Below are 16,456 nucleotides of genomic sequence, written 5' to 3' on the forward strand. Positions count from 1 at the left end.
TTTCAATGCTAGTAAGAATGCTCAAGACCGGTCTAAGTGTAAATGCACGTCTCTGCGCTGATCAGTCCATTGAGCAGCACAGACTGATCCGGGTAAAGCTTTTGGAACATTTGCCAGGGCACAATCAGAGTCAGCCAACTTTGTATTCACACCAATGCGACCTCTTGCAAAGTGAACTATTAGGAAAAATGGTTGAAAAATATGTCTCAGTCCGGAGCTCTGATTTATTTTGTGGAAATTGATCATTTTCCATGGCTAGTGTGCCACAGTGGTTGGGAAACATTGGGTTAGGTAATAGTATTGATATTGGAAGTCCCATTCGTAATGTTTCCCCCTTTTACTTGGTATAACCTTTGACACCAGAGTTGTCCCTGGTACCTAGTAAAACCAGTAACACTGTACACCATGGCAACCCTTTAGAACACAAGAACAAGGCTCATGTTGTGCTGTCTGCTTTCGGTAAATGTGCTTTGTTCTCTGCACAGCTGTGAGTTGCCTATACAGTTGGAGTTTCACTTACTGCCCCATGGAGAAAACAGGTGGTCCTTCAAGCTTGAATTGCTCCAATGGTAGGAATATTCCTTTTTACGGTCCGGGGATATGATTAATTGCATTAATTTTTTTAATGCTAAATTTTTTGTATAATTATTTGCAATGAATTAACACGTTACATCGACAGTCCTAAATAAAATACATATATTTTCAAACTTGCCCCAGTTAGACTTGTTTTTACAAAGCAAAAAATATAAAAGTAAGGAATACTGGAATAACCAAAATTCATTTAAATGTATTTTTGTTTTCATCCACACAATAAGAGAAGTTGGCTGGTTACGCCTCTATTATCTTTAACAGCATCTTTCAACAGTGAACAACATGTCACAGAAATTAAACTGAAAGGAGACATTACAATAATAAACATTTATATAAGTAGATTTCTATTGCTACTACTTCCCATCATTAAAGAAAGGCATTCCTAAAAACTAGAATTTCTACCAAAAGGGCCATTTCATTTATCTTTAGGTTTACACACTTTCACACATTATAATGCATTGGACCTGAAGATGAACCTGAAGAAGAGCTCACAGAGACATTTTTCCACAATGCTTTTTTAAAAGAGTAAACGATGTGTTAAAACTCTGCCACATTGAAGGCTGGTGGTATGGATTCCCTCCATTTGTTTTCAGGACTCATGAGTGAGTGTAACTCTATACGCATTATGAACAGTTGTAAGGTTTTTCTTGAATATGGATTCTTTGGTGTATCTTCAAGTTGCCAGCTCCTGAAAAGGCATCGCCACACTCAAGGCACACATGAATTTTCCCACCAGTATGAATTTTCTGGTGCTCTTTGAAATGGTGTGGGCATGAAAAACTCTCTCCACAAAAAGAGCACAAATGTGGGTCCTGGTGAATTTTCAGGTCAGATTCCAAGATAAAACTTTTATCGCACTGATCACAGTTAAATGACTTTGCTCCAGTGTGCTGAGAGTGAATATGATTTTGAAGATTAGTTAAATATTTGAATCTCTCTCCACAGTAATGACATGTGAAAGGCCTCTCTCCAGTGTGAGCTCTCATGTGAATTTTAAGGTTTTCTTTCCGTGAGAAACTCTTTCCACACTGAGTGCATGTGAAGGGCTTCTCTCCAGAGTGAGTTCTTTTGTGGGTATTTAGGCTTGTTTTTTGTTTGAAACTTTTTCCACACAGAGGACATGTGAAAGGATTCTCTCCAGTGTGAATTCTCACGTGACTGGTAAGGTGTCCTTTTTGTCTGAAACTCTTTCCACACTGAGGACATGTGAAAGGATTCTCTCCAGTGTGAATTCTTATGTGTTCCTTTAGGGTTAATTTACGTGTGAAACTCTTTCCACACTGAGGACAGGTGAAACGCTTTGTGGCTTTTGAGCTTTGAGTTGTTTGTTGTGAGGAATTATTTTCAGTCTTTGAGCAACTAATTGATTTTTCTTCAGTTATGGATGTATGAGGATCCTGATATTTCTTCTCCACTTCATTCAGTTCTTCATTTTCCACTTTCAATTCCATCAGGCCTAAAAGAAACATTAAATGGTCAGAAAATAAATAAATAAATAAGGGCAAAAAATGTGAAATGAAAAGAAAATAAGTCCGGCAATCTGTCAGATGAAGTTCTTGTTTATATATTGGAATATATAAACAACCTCGTGGTTGTTTCCTTTCACCAACATTATACACTGATCAGCCACAACATTAAAACCACCTGCCTAATGTTGCTGGGCCAACCCGCATTTCAGAATTGCATTTAAGAGAGGTTATCTGAGTTATCGTAGCATGGTCATTCTCTGTTGAGCTCTCTCAGCAACAAGGTGTTTCCATCTACAGAACTGTCCCTCACTTTATGTTTTTTTTGGCACCATTCTAAGTAAATTCTAGAGACTGTTGTGTGTGAAAATCCCAGTAGATCAGCAGTTACAGAAATACTCAAACCAGTACTGGCACCAACAATCATCCATGTGATTATCTAATCAGCCAATCGTGTGGCAGCAGTGCATAAAATCATATGGGTCGATAGGGGTCAGGAGCTTAAGTTAATGTTCACATCAACCATCAGAATGGGGAAAAATGTGATCTCAGTGATTTTTGACCGTGGCATGATTGTTGGTGCAAGACGGGCTGGTTTGAGTATTTCTGTAACTGCTGATCTACTGAGATTTTCACACACTACAGTCTCTAGTTTACACAGAATTGTGCCAAAAACAAAAATCATCCAGTGAGTGGCAGTTCTGTGGATGGAATGCCTTCGCCAGACTGGTTTGAACTGACACGGTAAGTCTACGGTAACTCAGATAACCACTCTGTACAATTGTGGTGAGAAGAATATAATCTCAGATTGCTATCCTGAGATGAGGGTTGGCTGTTTTGGCGGCATGATGGGGACCTAAACAATATTAGGCAGGTGGTTTTAATGTTGTGGCTAATCAGTGTATTTTCTCTGTCAAGGATTTCAGGATCTGAAACACCATTATTAATCTTTTTAAATATGCTAATGATATGGGATTGGTGAGCCTCAGCAAGGACAATGAAAAAGACAATGATCAATTGCTGAACTGAGCAGATGTTTTACTGAAATTTTGCAACAACAGTGTATTTGAGTTTGAACTGGTGATAAGCAATACAAACAAGAAGTCATATCAGCTCTCTACATTGCTAGTAATTCACTCGCAGATGCTACGCGTCTGAAATATGAATTTTACTCGCAATTGGCGAGTATAAATTCAAATTTTACTTGCCAGAGATTGAGTTGTGTAGTGGTGTCTCGTGAATGTGTGCCCTGAAGGAAATTGACCTTATTTGGCTGCAGTGGGTCCGGATCTGTCATGATCACGCTGTTTCCATCACTTTAGTTGAGCATTGGAATGTCACTGACATCGCCTTTAAGGACATCAACTCTTTGTTGGACTTCAGTTAGAAGGTAAAAGTGTTGCAAAACTCGAAAGCTTGTAGATTTGAATTTGAGAACTTGTACAATACAGTAAGTATTTGTTCAAGCAAGTCACATTATACAAGTCAAAGATTCCTTTTGCTTCGTTCCGTGTATTTTGTATCCAAATACGAGACCCAGGCACCTCAATTTAATTTTCTGTCTCTTTTAATATTTGTTCTGTTATTTACAGTGAGTTGGTGATCAAAAAGATATAAAGAAACATTATTTCTAGTCATTAATTGCACAGATGAGGGAAAAACAACCATGCGACTTCGCTCTCGTTAATGTGCGCTGTGGTCATTCGACCATAAACACTTCTCTTAAAAGACACTGTACCAATTTACTGCTTGTTATACAAATCAATGTAAACTCAAAGTAAATTCCTCAAGTGCATATAAAACATTCAACAAAATTTTGTAATGTATTAAGTGTAATAAATGTATATTTACATTAATATTTAAAAGTACAATCATACATTATGAAATATTTTAACTCCAGAAAACACTATACATATTAAAGAATTTCACAAATACAAACCTTGGGCATTACTGTTTCACCCATTAATCCCAGAACATCTACTGGTGGTAGGGCAGCGGGACCCATTGGGACCCATTACAACACCCCCCCCCACCGCAGCTGGACACTGGATCCTCTTGATTGTCTCTTGTTCTTGCTCCCCCATCAAGATATTCCTCCTTTCTCATCAAGATATCCCATACAACCAGGGTTCAATAACCCCCCGCCCATACAATCAAACTGGTGTGATTACACTAGGCTGGGCTCAAACGTGTACGATCAGACTGGTGTGGTCTGCTTTCGTGTTGCTGTTTACAAGGAAAAGAGGGACTGAAATAGATGTCATAATGAATCAGCTGCTCAAACAGCCTTTTCAAAAGATATATTTATTAATATTATTTATTTGATACACAATAACTTTACTTTTATGTTACAAACTTTCAAAAAATCACTAAATAAAAGTATAAAGCCATTACAGTCAGAGCACACCTTCAATGAGGGTCGACCCTAATTGACCAATCACTTCCATATGCCAGGATTGACCCCTCCCTGCCGTGCCTTCCTCCCTCTCTTTTTTTTTTAATCAAACTCAGTGTTCTTCCTCTGAGGAGCATGATGGCCATAGTTGGCCTTTATTCTACACACCTCAAGGATATCTGCCTGCTTTTGCAGAACCTGATCATGCTGCCACCTGTACCCTCCTTGTGTCAAGGTAGTCTTGCACCCAGACAACATGTGCTTCAGATTTGCTCTTGGGACAACTCTTCTATTAACCATACCATCACATCATACAGACAGCGACTCTGTTAAGTAGCACTTAGAGCACGCCCTCGCACATTCATGTTAAGTGCAGTTTTGGGAAACGCACATAAAAAATTACAAACATCCGTAAAATTGCTCGTAGAAAACGCTCTTAACCGCTACGATCAATCGTTATTGGGAAACGCAGCCCTGGGCTTGACAAGCCCTCACCGACTGATCTGTTGATTCCCTTAGTTCTAAAAACAAACCTGTTGTTTCTCCTGCTTGTAACCAAGGGTGATGGACTTTAATGGCAGTTGTAAGGCATTTCTTCCAAACAATGCTACATCTGAAGGACAATGCGGCAAGCCCAGACACTTCCTGATGTAACTGTTTGGCTTTGGTGTCCATCCTTACCACTGCCACTGCAGTAAACTCACACATCTTTAGCTGCCACATAGGGCGATGACACAATGTAGAGCCGTGGCCAAAAGTATTGGCAGTGACAAAAATGTTGTGTTTCACAAATTTTTCTGCTTCAGTTGTTGATTCACATTGTTTCTAGATTATTGTGCAGAGTGATCAGATGCATTTTAAATAATTGCAAAAAGCTTCATTGGCCAAAATTTTTTACTTTATCACAAAAAAACAAATTTCACTGTTTTTTGGCCCTGGCACAAAATTACCAGCTAACATCATTTCACTAATCATATCAGCCAAGATGAAATCACTCTATCATTCTGATTGGATTATAAGAGCAGACTGATTGCTATAAAACGAGGGAAGAAGTGCTTCCAATCATTGTGTTCTTGTTCGCAATGGTTACCTCTAAAAGAAAGACGTGCAGCCAGCATCGCTTTGCATCAAAATGGCCTCACATGCAAGGAAACTGCTGCAAAGAATATTGCACCTGAAAGAAGCATTTACCGGATCATCAAGAACTTCAAGGAGAGAGGTTCAACTGCAGTGAAGAAGGCTTCAGGATGTGTCAGAGTGTCCAGCAGGTGCCAGGACCATCTCCTCTGGAGGAGTCAGTTATGGAATCATGTCACCACCAGTGCAGAGCTTGCACAATAGTGGCAGTAGGTTGGTGTGAGTGCATCTGCATGCACAGTGAGGTGAAGACTTTTGGACAATGGCCTGGTGTCAAAAAGGGCAGAAAAGTAGCCACTTCTCTCCAAGAAAAACATCAAGGACAGACTGAAATTCTGCAGGATGTACAAGGATTGAACAGCAGAAGACTAGTGCAAAGTTATTTTCTTTGATGAAGCCCCCTTCCGAATGTTTGGGACATCAATAACAGTCAATCAAATATAAATCAATAGTCCGGAGAAGAAAAGGTGAACGCTTCCATGAGTCCTGTGTCGTGTCAACAGTGAAGCATCCTGAGACCATCCATGTGTGGGGTTGCTTTTCATCCAAGGGAGTGGGCTCTCTCACAATTCTGCCCAAAAACACTGCCATGAATAAGGAATGGTATCAAAACTTCCTGTAAGAGCAACTTCTCTCAACGATCCAGAAGCAATTTGGTGATGATCCGTGCATTTTCCAGCATGATGGAGCACCATGTCACAAGGCAAGAGTGATAATGTAGTAGCTTGGAGATAATTACATTGAAATTTTGGATCCGTGGCCAGGCAACTCCCCGGATCTTAATCCCATAGAGAACCTGTGGTCAATCCTCAAAAGGCGAGTGGACAAACAGAAGCCCACAAATTGTGATCAACTCCGAACACTAATAAGGCAAGAATGGATCGCCATCAGTCAGGATTTGGCCCAGAAGCTGATAACCAGTGTGCCAGAGCGAATTGCAGAGGTTATGAAGAACAAGGGTCAACACTGTAAATATTGACTCTTTGCATATATTGAATGTTTTTGCCAATAAAAGCCTTTAAAACTAATGAAATGCTTATCATTGTTTTCCAGTATACCATAGAAACATGTGAATAAATACAAATACTGATAATTCTCTCCCTAAACTTTTAATGGGCTGCTCAGCCAGCACTGGAATTCTTTCACCATCCACCTCAATATCTGCTAGCTTCTAATCCCTTTACGAATAGAAAGGCTTTGCTGGTTTGATCTTCAATCTGACCCATGCCAAAAGCTCATCCAGCTTTTTTAAGAGTTTGTTTGTACATGCAGCATCCTGGAGGATGCTTGTGACATCATCCATATAGATGCACAGTGCTGGCAATCTCACCCCAGGTTGCGCACGGATACCTCGGGCGATCAGCTGTGAACAGGAAGAGAGAAACTGAACATCCCATCGCAATCCCTTTTCCCAGTTGCTGCCATCCAGTTATGTACTCCTTTGTTGCATGACATACTTTCATATCCCCATAGTAACTATCTACCAAGATCTTAATACACTCTGGTAAATGGAAAAACTCCAGTGCATTGCTGACGAGCTGGTGTGGAACCGATCCATAGTCATTTGCCAAGTCCAGCCAGATTACATCAAGGTCTTTCTTGCCTCTCTTGGCCTTTTGCTTACTGATGTTGCAGAGGGTTGCATATTAACTCCAGCACCCTGCAGAAATGTGATAGTTTGAAAAATCTAAGTACATATCTGGATAGTAACTTGAGCTTCAATGACAGTGCCACCGCTCCCTATATGCATATTATGCAGTCTGCCTAGAGATGTACCAACTCCCTAGGGGGAAACCAGACACTCCACCAGCTGTCCTTCTTCACACGTTATACATTATTCAATGACGTGGTAGTTGTTGCGGAACACAGACGATCGCCTCGCAGCTTGCACCACGTCAGATTATTGCCTCGCAAAAATGATTATCGAAAAACAAAACAAAAAATTTCATAAAGTGTTTTCCTTTATGAAATTTTACATATGGTACTCCAAAATGACCAGAACTGAACGCTTTGGTGCTGTTTTGTAGAAAATTTGCAACTGAGTGGATGATGCTTCACTGCTATCCGAGACACAACTGGACAGATTAGCATTTGAACCTCAAATGTAATGTGGTCACATGCATTTTTTACTACTGATATGTCTAGATGGGAAAGGAGGAATGTCTTGATGGGAAAGCAAGAATGAGAGGCAATCAAAAGGATCCGGTATCCAGCTGTGGGGGGTGGCATGGAGACATCCCTGACCACTGACCCACCATCAGAAGTTCAGGGACGAATGAGGCGAATAATCCGTGATGACCCCGTAGCTGGACAATGGAAGGCATCTGACTCTGTATGTGGTATTTGTGATTTAATCACAGAACACTTTGGACCCATTTTACACTTTATTTAGCATTGAAGTCTTGTGGTCATATCACCTGAACAAATTGTAATACCAGGTATAAATACACATGTCAGCAGTCATTAATAAAGAATCAAGAAGGGACACAAACCTATTTGTTCTTCAGTTTCTTCATTTTTCACTCTGTTTGGTTCTGGATAACCCATGTCCTCTCTCTCCTCTTTAATAAAATCCATCTTTGCAGTAGTATGTCAGAAATGGTTGACACACTTAAAGTTTGTCCTGCTCTTCTGGAAACTCTTCATCAATTCAAAGATGACAGGAATATTCAGAGCATTTATTGGTGAATTGATTTGCGAATGGATTCACAATCACTGTGTGGTAGCAACAATCAGTCCTGCCAAAATAAAAAATAAATGTCAGAATTTAAAAATGTCTGTATTAACACCTTAAGCTTTTCACAAAAATGTGGCATTGTCACCAAATTGATATGGTATTGTGAGGGCTTATTCACAATGCCACATATAAAGTTTTATGTCAGTACATCAAAGCGTTCATGAGATACAGCCTTAGATGCTTATGGGCATCTTGCCATGAAATTCATTGATACGTGTTGAGGACCTTAAGGTGCCTTCAGCCGATGACACACCAAATTTCCTAATGATGCGGCAATACATTTGTAAAATATAGCACTTCATGAAAAAATGGCCCACACCCAATATGGCCGACATGGGATAACTGGGTATAATTCGACTCGGTATGCCTCAAGAAATCTAAAGAGAGTTACATTATTTTAGGCCAAACTATTCCGAAATTATAGCAAAACTAGTTTTTGAATAGGTGGCACTGTGCCGAGAATGTGCAGGTACCCTTAGGTCATGGTTTTGATGGCATCTAGCAAATTTTGTGTCAATACACATTGCAAAGATACAGCCTCACATCCATCTCGGTCAAGTTTGTTGAAACGGTATGCCTGATTTTTCTAATCACGCATCTTTATATGCACAGAATGCACATCCGCCTAGAATTACTTGCACTAATTAGTGGGTCCACAAGGTAGCAACAATCACATTTGTGCCATTGTTGTCACGAAAATGCGCTAGATTAAAATCTCCCATAAAAATAAGTGAGTCCAGGTATTGTTGTTCCGTGTCTGTGATCTGATCAGCCAGCTGTTGCAGCGCTGCATTCATGCACATGTATGGAGGAATATACACCAACTTTCAATGATGTAAAAGCATGTTCCACTGTTTTCCCCGTTAACTCCGCAATGCGATCCGCTCTGAACAGCTGAAATCCAGGCAGATGTATGTAATGTGCTGTCCCGAATGGCTTCACTCAGCCAGGTTTCTATGATGCACAAGGCAGCAGAGTTTGAAAAGTCCTTGTTTGTATGGGAGAGAATTCGTAATGGGGATTCGCTAGATGAATACTCAGCAGCGCTGTTCGAAAGCCAGCTGTATAGTTCGACCAGCATGCCGGCTCGCTTCCTTTGCCTGCATCTCATAGCGCGCTTAAACAACACAGCTGCGCTTCTGACTAAATTGTCCAACAATACATCTGAATAGTCCAAAACCGGGAAAAGATTGTTTGATAGATCTTTGAGTTCATCCTGTTATATCAAGTTTCTCATTAATACTGGGATATCTCTGTCGTGGCTCGAGCTGAAATCTCCACGCTGTACCGGAGGAGTACATTTAATTGTTTAAAGGTCCCCTGACATGAAATTTTCACTTTCTGAGGTTTTTTAACATTAATATTAGTTCCCCTAGCCTGTATTTGGTCCCCTCCTGTCTAGAAATTTCAGTCGGTGTAAACCGAGTTTTGGCTATCTTTCTCTGCCTGTGAGAAAATGAGATCTCAGACGGGCTGATCTTGAATCTCCCCCTATATGACGTCATATAGGGGGAGGTTACCTCCCCCTTCTCTGCTTTGCCCGCCCAGAGAATTTGACCCGCCAATGAGAAAACGAGCTAGGAATTACTGAACGCTACAAGACGCGATTTTAGTTTATCCTCGAGAGATATCATGGCGTGTGACCGATCGAAGCACAAAAGTTGCTCAATAATTGAATGCACAAATGATCACAGAAGTCTTTTTTACTTCCTTCATCCAATCCCCAGAAGGATCAATGGATATATTTAATTTACTCGGTCACAGTAGAGCCGAAGTTGTGGAGGGCTTTCTCGGTTACCATGGATTTCTAAAGCTATTGATCTGCGTTCGCAGCTCTTTTGATGTAGGCTATTTGTAAGAGAAATCCCACCACTTTGAAGGAAAACGACCATCGCTCGAAACATTGCACTGACAGTTCTCATACGCACTGAATAACAGCTCACGCGCTGCGGTGTTCGCACTTCACGTACGAAATCACTACGGCAGCAACGCGAACAACTCCGAAAGGTAGGTAATTTTTCTTTCTTTTTTTAGGAGAGGTAAAGGTTTTACTGTTGATGTTTCTTTAAAGATGTAGATATTAACACTTAATATCGTCTTATGGTGTGAATGAGTGTGAAAAGATGCGTTCGCAACATCTGAACGACTGCGTGTCTAAGTGCCATTGCAATATATCCAATGTAAACACCCACACTACACCTTGCCCCGCCTTTCTCCTCCTCATTAGCATTTAAAACTACAGACACCGAAACGGCACGTCTGAAGGAAAGCTCATTATGGGTTGGCTTGTAGTGGCTATAATTCTGTACCAAGGCTGAATTTTGTAAAAGAGATTTCAGATACAGTACTAGGGACCACTAAGGCCTATATCAAAGCCTACAAAAAGAAGCATGTCAGGGGACCTTTAACAGCTGTTTATACTCTAAACACACTGCATGAAAATGATGCACCAGTAGTGTGTTGATTATTACATATTGTGATTTAAACTGTGATATGAGAAACAAACAACTAGTAAGTGAATCATTTTAATCTAAATGTGGTCATGTTTTCCCAAAGTTCTTCTGCCAATAAAAAGAATTAAGCTTTTGTTTGAGGGTTCATACGTGGGTCCACTTACAATTAACCAAACTCAGACTTTTTACTGCAGCCACAAACAAACAAAAAAAAACACATTTTGAAAAAAGAAAAAACACTGTCTTCTTCACATTTCAAATTGTTCATGTCCACAGTACAGTTGTTTTTGTCCATTTTGTGATTGGGTCTCAGCTCACAATTGATCATCATTATTTTTTAGAACCCAGTCAACTTGAATATTAGTGATGCTCCGATCAGGCTTTTTTCAGCCAATACCGATTATCGATTGTCTTTTCATCTGATCAGCTGATACCGATACTGATAATTTAGTCTTTATCAGCAGCTTTGTCAGGTTACATGTTAGTTTCTGCTCACTGTCACGGTTTACTGAATTTTCTTGCTCGTAATACCACAGTTGTTGCCTAGTTTTTGCTGACAAAAATACTGTTGGTTGGTTTCATTAATCAAAAACAATTAAAAAACACAAAAATAAAATTTTTAATAGTTTTAATAGGCCTTAATAACAAGTAGGCTTACAGAAAATATTCCCTACTGTTATAGGATAGATGGCCCTATAAAGAATGAGGTTTAGTGTCAAACTAAAGTGATTTAACTTTGGTTTTGGTTATTAATTCAAATATTTTATTTCAAATTTTTTTGTGTGATTATTTCATTACATTTCATTTAACCTTGCCTTATATTATAGTTTTTTAATATTGTTTATCAATTTATTTGATTTATCTACATGGCTTCCCTTTTCATTTTGTTGGATGTTGGTAACAATTATTCAACTTTCACATGTTCCTGCTGGAGTGCAGAAAGAAAGAGCACGTTTGCAGACTCAACAAGGTGCTACTGTTAATGCAGTTTTCTCGGAAGTGATTTAATAAAGATGCTTTAAGAATACCTCAATCTATATCCCCATGTTACTATTGCGTTAAATGTGCCTGGTGGGAGACTGAGATGCCACCACCACAAATGATAAGAAAGACTGCTTCACCCAGGATGTGCCAGTGACCATTTGTCTATAAAAAAATTAAAAAGCAATCAGCGTACATAAGTTCAGGTTCTTTTGCTTATAGCACATCTGTTATTTTGAGCAGTAAGCACGAGATGGCGTTGTGGAGCACAGAACTGCTTTAAAAAGCACTGTAATAATGCATTAATGTAATACTGACAGAGCAGAGCAGTGCAAATAAACTTTGAAGTGAGCAGCACGAGCAGACTATTTAATTAATTAAATCACTGCCATTTGTGGTTTAATAATCGCACAATGTCTTATTGTAATTCAATTCAATGCATACCTAAATTATTACAGCAAAAAAGATGAATAATTTATATATTAACAATAATAATTTTGCATTATAAAATATATTTACAATAATATACTAAATGTACAAGTTGACTGGATACCAAAAATAAATTAAATGTTAGATAAGGTAAGACAATTTAACAAAGTTTCACCATTTCATTGATTTTTCATTTTCTAATTATTATTTGATTTGGGCTAACATGAAAGTGCAATAAATGTGTATAGGAGTAATAATTTTTTTTTTTTTTCAATTAACAGAATAACTGTGATAATCATTTTGAAAAACGTAATCATTTTTATCTTTACTATTAATGTGCAGTCCTAATGACAATGTTTATATAAACATCACATATATATATATGTATGTGTGTGTGTGTGTATATATATATATACTCACCTAAAGGATTATTAGGAACACCTGTTCAATTTCTCATTAATGCAATTATCTAATCAACCAATCACATGGCAGTTGCTTCAATGCATTTAGGGGTGTGGTCCTGGTCAAGACAATCTCCTGAACTCCAAACTGAATGGCAGAATGGGAAAGAAAGGTGATTTAAGCAATTTTGAGCGTGGCATGGTTGTTGGTGCCAGACGGGCCGGTCTGAGTATTTCACAATCTGCTCAGTTACTGGGATTTTCACGCACAACCATTTCTAGGGTTTACAAAGAATGGTGTGAAAAGGGAAAAACATCCAGTATGTGGCAGTCCTGTGGGCTGAAAATGCCTTGTTGATGCTAGAGGTCAGAGGAGAATGGGCCGACTGATTCAAGCTGATAGAAGAGCAACTTTGCCTGAAATAACCACTCGTTACAACCGAGGTATGCAGCAAAGCATTTGTGAAGCCACAACACGCACAACCTTGAGGCGGATGGGCTACAACAGCAGAAGACCCCACCGGGTACCACTCATCTCCACTACAAATAGGAAAAAGAGGCTACAATTTGCAAGAGCTCACCAAAATTGGACAGTTGAAGACTGGAAAAATGTTGCCTGGTCTGATGAGTCTCGATTTCTGTTGAGACATTCAGATGGTAGAGTCAGAAATGGTTGTAAACAGAATGAGAACATGGATCCATCATGCCTTTTTACCACTGTGCAGGCTGGTGGTGGTGGTGTAATGGTGTGGGGGATGTTTTCTTGGCACACTTTAGGCCCCTTAGTGCCAATTGGGCATCGTTTAAATGCCACGGCCTACCTGAGCATTGTTTCTGACCATGTCCATCCCTTTATGGCCACCATGTACCCATCCTCTGATGCCTACTTCCAGCAGGATAATGCACCATGTCACAAAGCTTGAATCATTTCAAATTGATTTCTTGAACATGACAATGAGTTCACTGTACTAAAATGGCCCCCACAGTCACCAGATCTCAACCCAATAGAGCATTTTTGTAGGGCTGCATCTAACGATTATTTTTGATGTTGATTAATCTATCGATTATTTCTTCGATTAGTCGACTAATCTAACGATTATTTTTCCGATTAATCTAATGCATATTTTTGGGATTAGCCGATTTATCCATTGGCAAACTTTCCAATAAATAATAAGTACAACTTCTACATTAGTATTTCAAACTTTTATTAATTCATTTTCTAAAATTTTTTTTGTATCTGTCCCTATTCAAATAAACAATAAATAAATAAATAAATAAATACACTACAGGCTACTGTTAATATGTAAATATAACGTTATTGTTTGTTTTTAAAGTCTACATTAGAGACATGCTGGACGGATTTCTCCCTTAATAATTCCTAAAAAGCGGACATCTCTGTTATTATCAATGAAACTGACTGCACAATGAATCTTTCATTATATCGATTTGCCAGTATGCAGAATTCAGCACTGAACAAAAAGTCAATTTTGAGCGGTGAGGAGATTCCATCTTAAATGCTTCTGATTGGCCATTGCGTTCAGAAAATGAACACATATGTCTGTGATTGGCTACATTGTTAAACGCTGCAAACATGTATACATAGAACGATTTACAGGCCGGGGTCTATCTATTTTGTTTTAGTTGTTCTTGTTGCTTTTGTGCAACAGATGAATGACAATTTATTTGTTTTGAGATGTTCAATTTATAGATTTCTATTTTGCGGGAGTCCCGCGAATCGCTTTATTCTCCCATAACCAGCACACACACGAGTGCATTACCGCCAGCGCCCACTTTCGGCCATCAGATCCGCGCCGCACTCTGTTGTGTTGGGTCCCGCGGAGTGCATGTCTCTAGTCTACATGTGCATACACAACTTTTAAAAGCGGGCAATTTAAATGCACTGAAGGCTTCGTTGACAGATTTAAGTTGAAGTTATAAATGAAAGTCCATTTTATTGTCGCCGAATGGGCCAATAAATTACATCTGCACCGTTAGCAATTAACACTATTAACTAGCACACAAGCTGTAATAGCTGAAAAAAGTAGGTATGACCGCAACAACAACTCCAAAAACTCACTGTAATAAAGCCTACTACTTACCCAGCTGGCTCGTCGTTTTGAGTTCGCAGAGTCACAGGATGTTTCCTTTTAAGATGCTCGTTCATAGCAGTTGTGCTGCCATGGTATGACATTTCCGCTTTGCATAGTGAACAAAGCACATTTCTATTCGGCTGTAGTTTAAAGTATTCCCATACTTTGGATGATCGTGGTTGTCATTTTCACCATGAGCTGGAGCAGAAGCCGCCATTACTCGATATTTAAACGTAAATAATGAATGTGACGCGTCGACGCATTTCATTCGTGTCGACGTATTTTCATAGTCGACGTAATCGATGACGTCGACGCGTCGTTGCGGCCCTACATCTTTGGGATGTGGTGGAATGGGAGCTTCGTGCCCTGGATGTGCATCCCACAAATCTCCATCAACTGCAAGATGCTATCCTATCAATATGGGCCAACATTTCTAAAGAATGCTTTCAGCACCTTGTTGAATCAATGCCACGTAGAATTAAGGCAGTTCTGAAGGCGAAAGGGGGTCAAACACAGTATTAGTGTTCCTAATAATCCTTTAGGTGAGTGTGTGTATTTGTGTGTGTATATATGTATTTGTGTGTGTGTGTATATATATATATTTCTTCTCACAACACAGTAAACTTCTAGGCCCACAGCAGTAACAATAAAAATAACTTTATGAATGTATTCTTTTAACAAACCTAATACTGTGTTTTAAACGTTACAAATACCATAACCTGTACAGGGGACTTAAAGGCACCGAATTGTAGAAGTGACCCAGAAACAACCTCGCATGAACCTCCAGCAGTCTGATACACAACATAAATAAAATATAACGAGAAAATGTTAATAACTCTGTATACCAGATCTCTGCTAAACCGACACATTAATTCAAACTTTACACAAATATTTACAACGGCCAGCGCTTCACAAACCCACACAAAATTGTTTCATTATAACATTTACATGTAGCAAAACCCGTTTATAAAGCTTTTATTTACATTAAATGCCGAAGACAAACCTGAAACAGAAGACCGATGAATCGCGACGCTGCTTTATGACGTCACAACGACACAGCTGTTTAGAGATTCAAAATAAAACTCCTTTCCTACCCATTTCTTTAATCACACAACGCATAGTGAACACATAAAACAATGGGAAGTGGGACGTGTTTTAAATATAGACTACAATATAAAATGTAGCCTAGGGATGGGCAGATCTATATACTTCCGATACTGACGTGGTATCAATAATATCGATCCACACATAAAAATATAGATTCTGAATTTGTTGTTTTTAAACTAGATCTTATTATTTAGATTACACAAATATTAATGCATCTCATAATCTTCGAAGTGGAAAAAACATCTATATACATATATATATATATATATATATATATATATATATATATATATATATATATATATATATATATATATATATAGTGAATAGTTTCATGGCACCAGAACCAGGGATGTAGTGGAGGCTAAACGCACGTAAACGCCGTTTACGCACCTCCCAAAATTCGGAAATAGCGTTTACCCACCTCCAAAGTGGGTTTATCCACCTCTAAATTGCGTTTATCCACCTCTAAATAGATAGTTCCTAAGCCATTTTAAATTAAGCTTATGTCGTTTTAGTTTCATATTGTTCATTATTAGTTTCATAGGTTGTTAAACCTAAGACGAAGTCTTTCATAATGCGCTGCTGCCAGTGTTTCCCATGCGCGTGCATTGACTACTACCAGCTATATACAGCGTGCTGACCTCAAAAAATCCAGCTGTATTCTAA

General features: G+C 38.9%; 1 protein-coding gene across 2 annotated transcripts; it reads right to left on the reverse strand.

Moving 5' to 3' along the window:
* Positions 1–718: 718 nt before the first annotated feature.
* Positions 719–15,721, reverse strand: LOC127644564 (gastrula zinc finger protein XlCGF49.1-like). Of its 2 annotated transcripts, XM_052127790.1 has the most exons (3): positions 15,684–15,721; positions 8,082–8,327; positions 719–2,047 (listed from the first exon to the last, which is right to left on the reverse strand). In XM_052127790.1, the coding sequence occupies exons 2-3, from the start codon at positions 8,164–8,166 to the stop codon at positions 1,215–1,217; spliced, it is 918 nt and encodes a 305-aa protein (XP_051983750.1). In that variant the 5' UTR covers positions 8,167–8,327; positions 15,684–15,721; the 3' UTR covers positions 719–1,214. The 2 variants fall into 2 exon arrangements, with proteins under 2 accessions (XP_051983750.1, XP_051983751.1); XM_052127791.1 differs by lacking the exons at positions 8,082–8,327; positions 15,684–15,721 and adding an exon at positions 3,997–4,099.
* Between the last annotated feature and the right edge of the window lie 735 nt (positions 15,722–16,456).

Source organism: Xyrauchen texanus, chromosome 6 (assembly GCF_025860055.1).
Source record: "Xyrauchen texanus isolate HMW12.3.18 chromosome 6, RBS_HiC_50CHRs, whole genome shotgun sequence".
Classification (NCBI taxonomy): Eukaryota; Metazoa; Chordata; class Actinopteri; order Cypriniformes; family Catostomidae; genus Xyrauchen; species Xyrauchen texanus.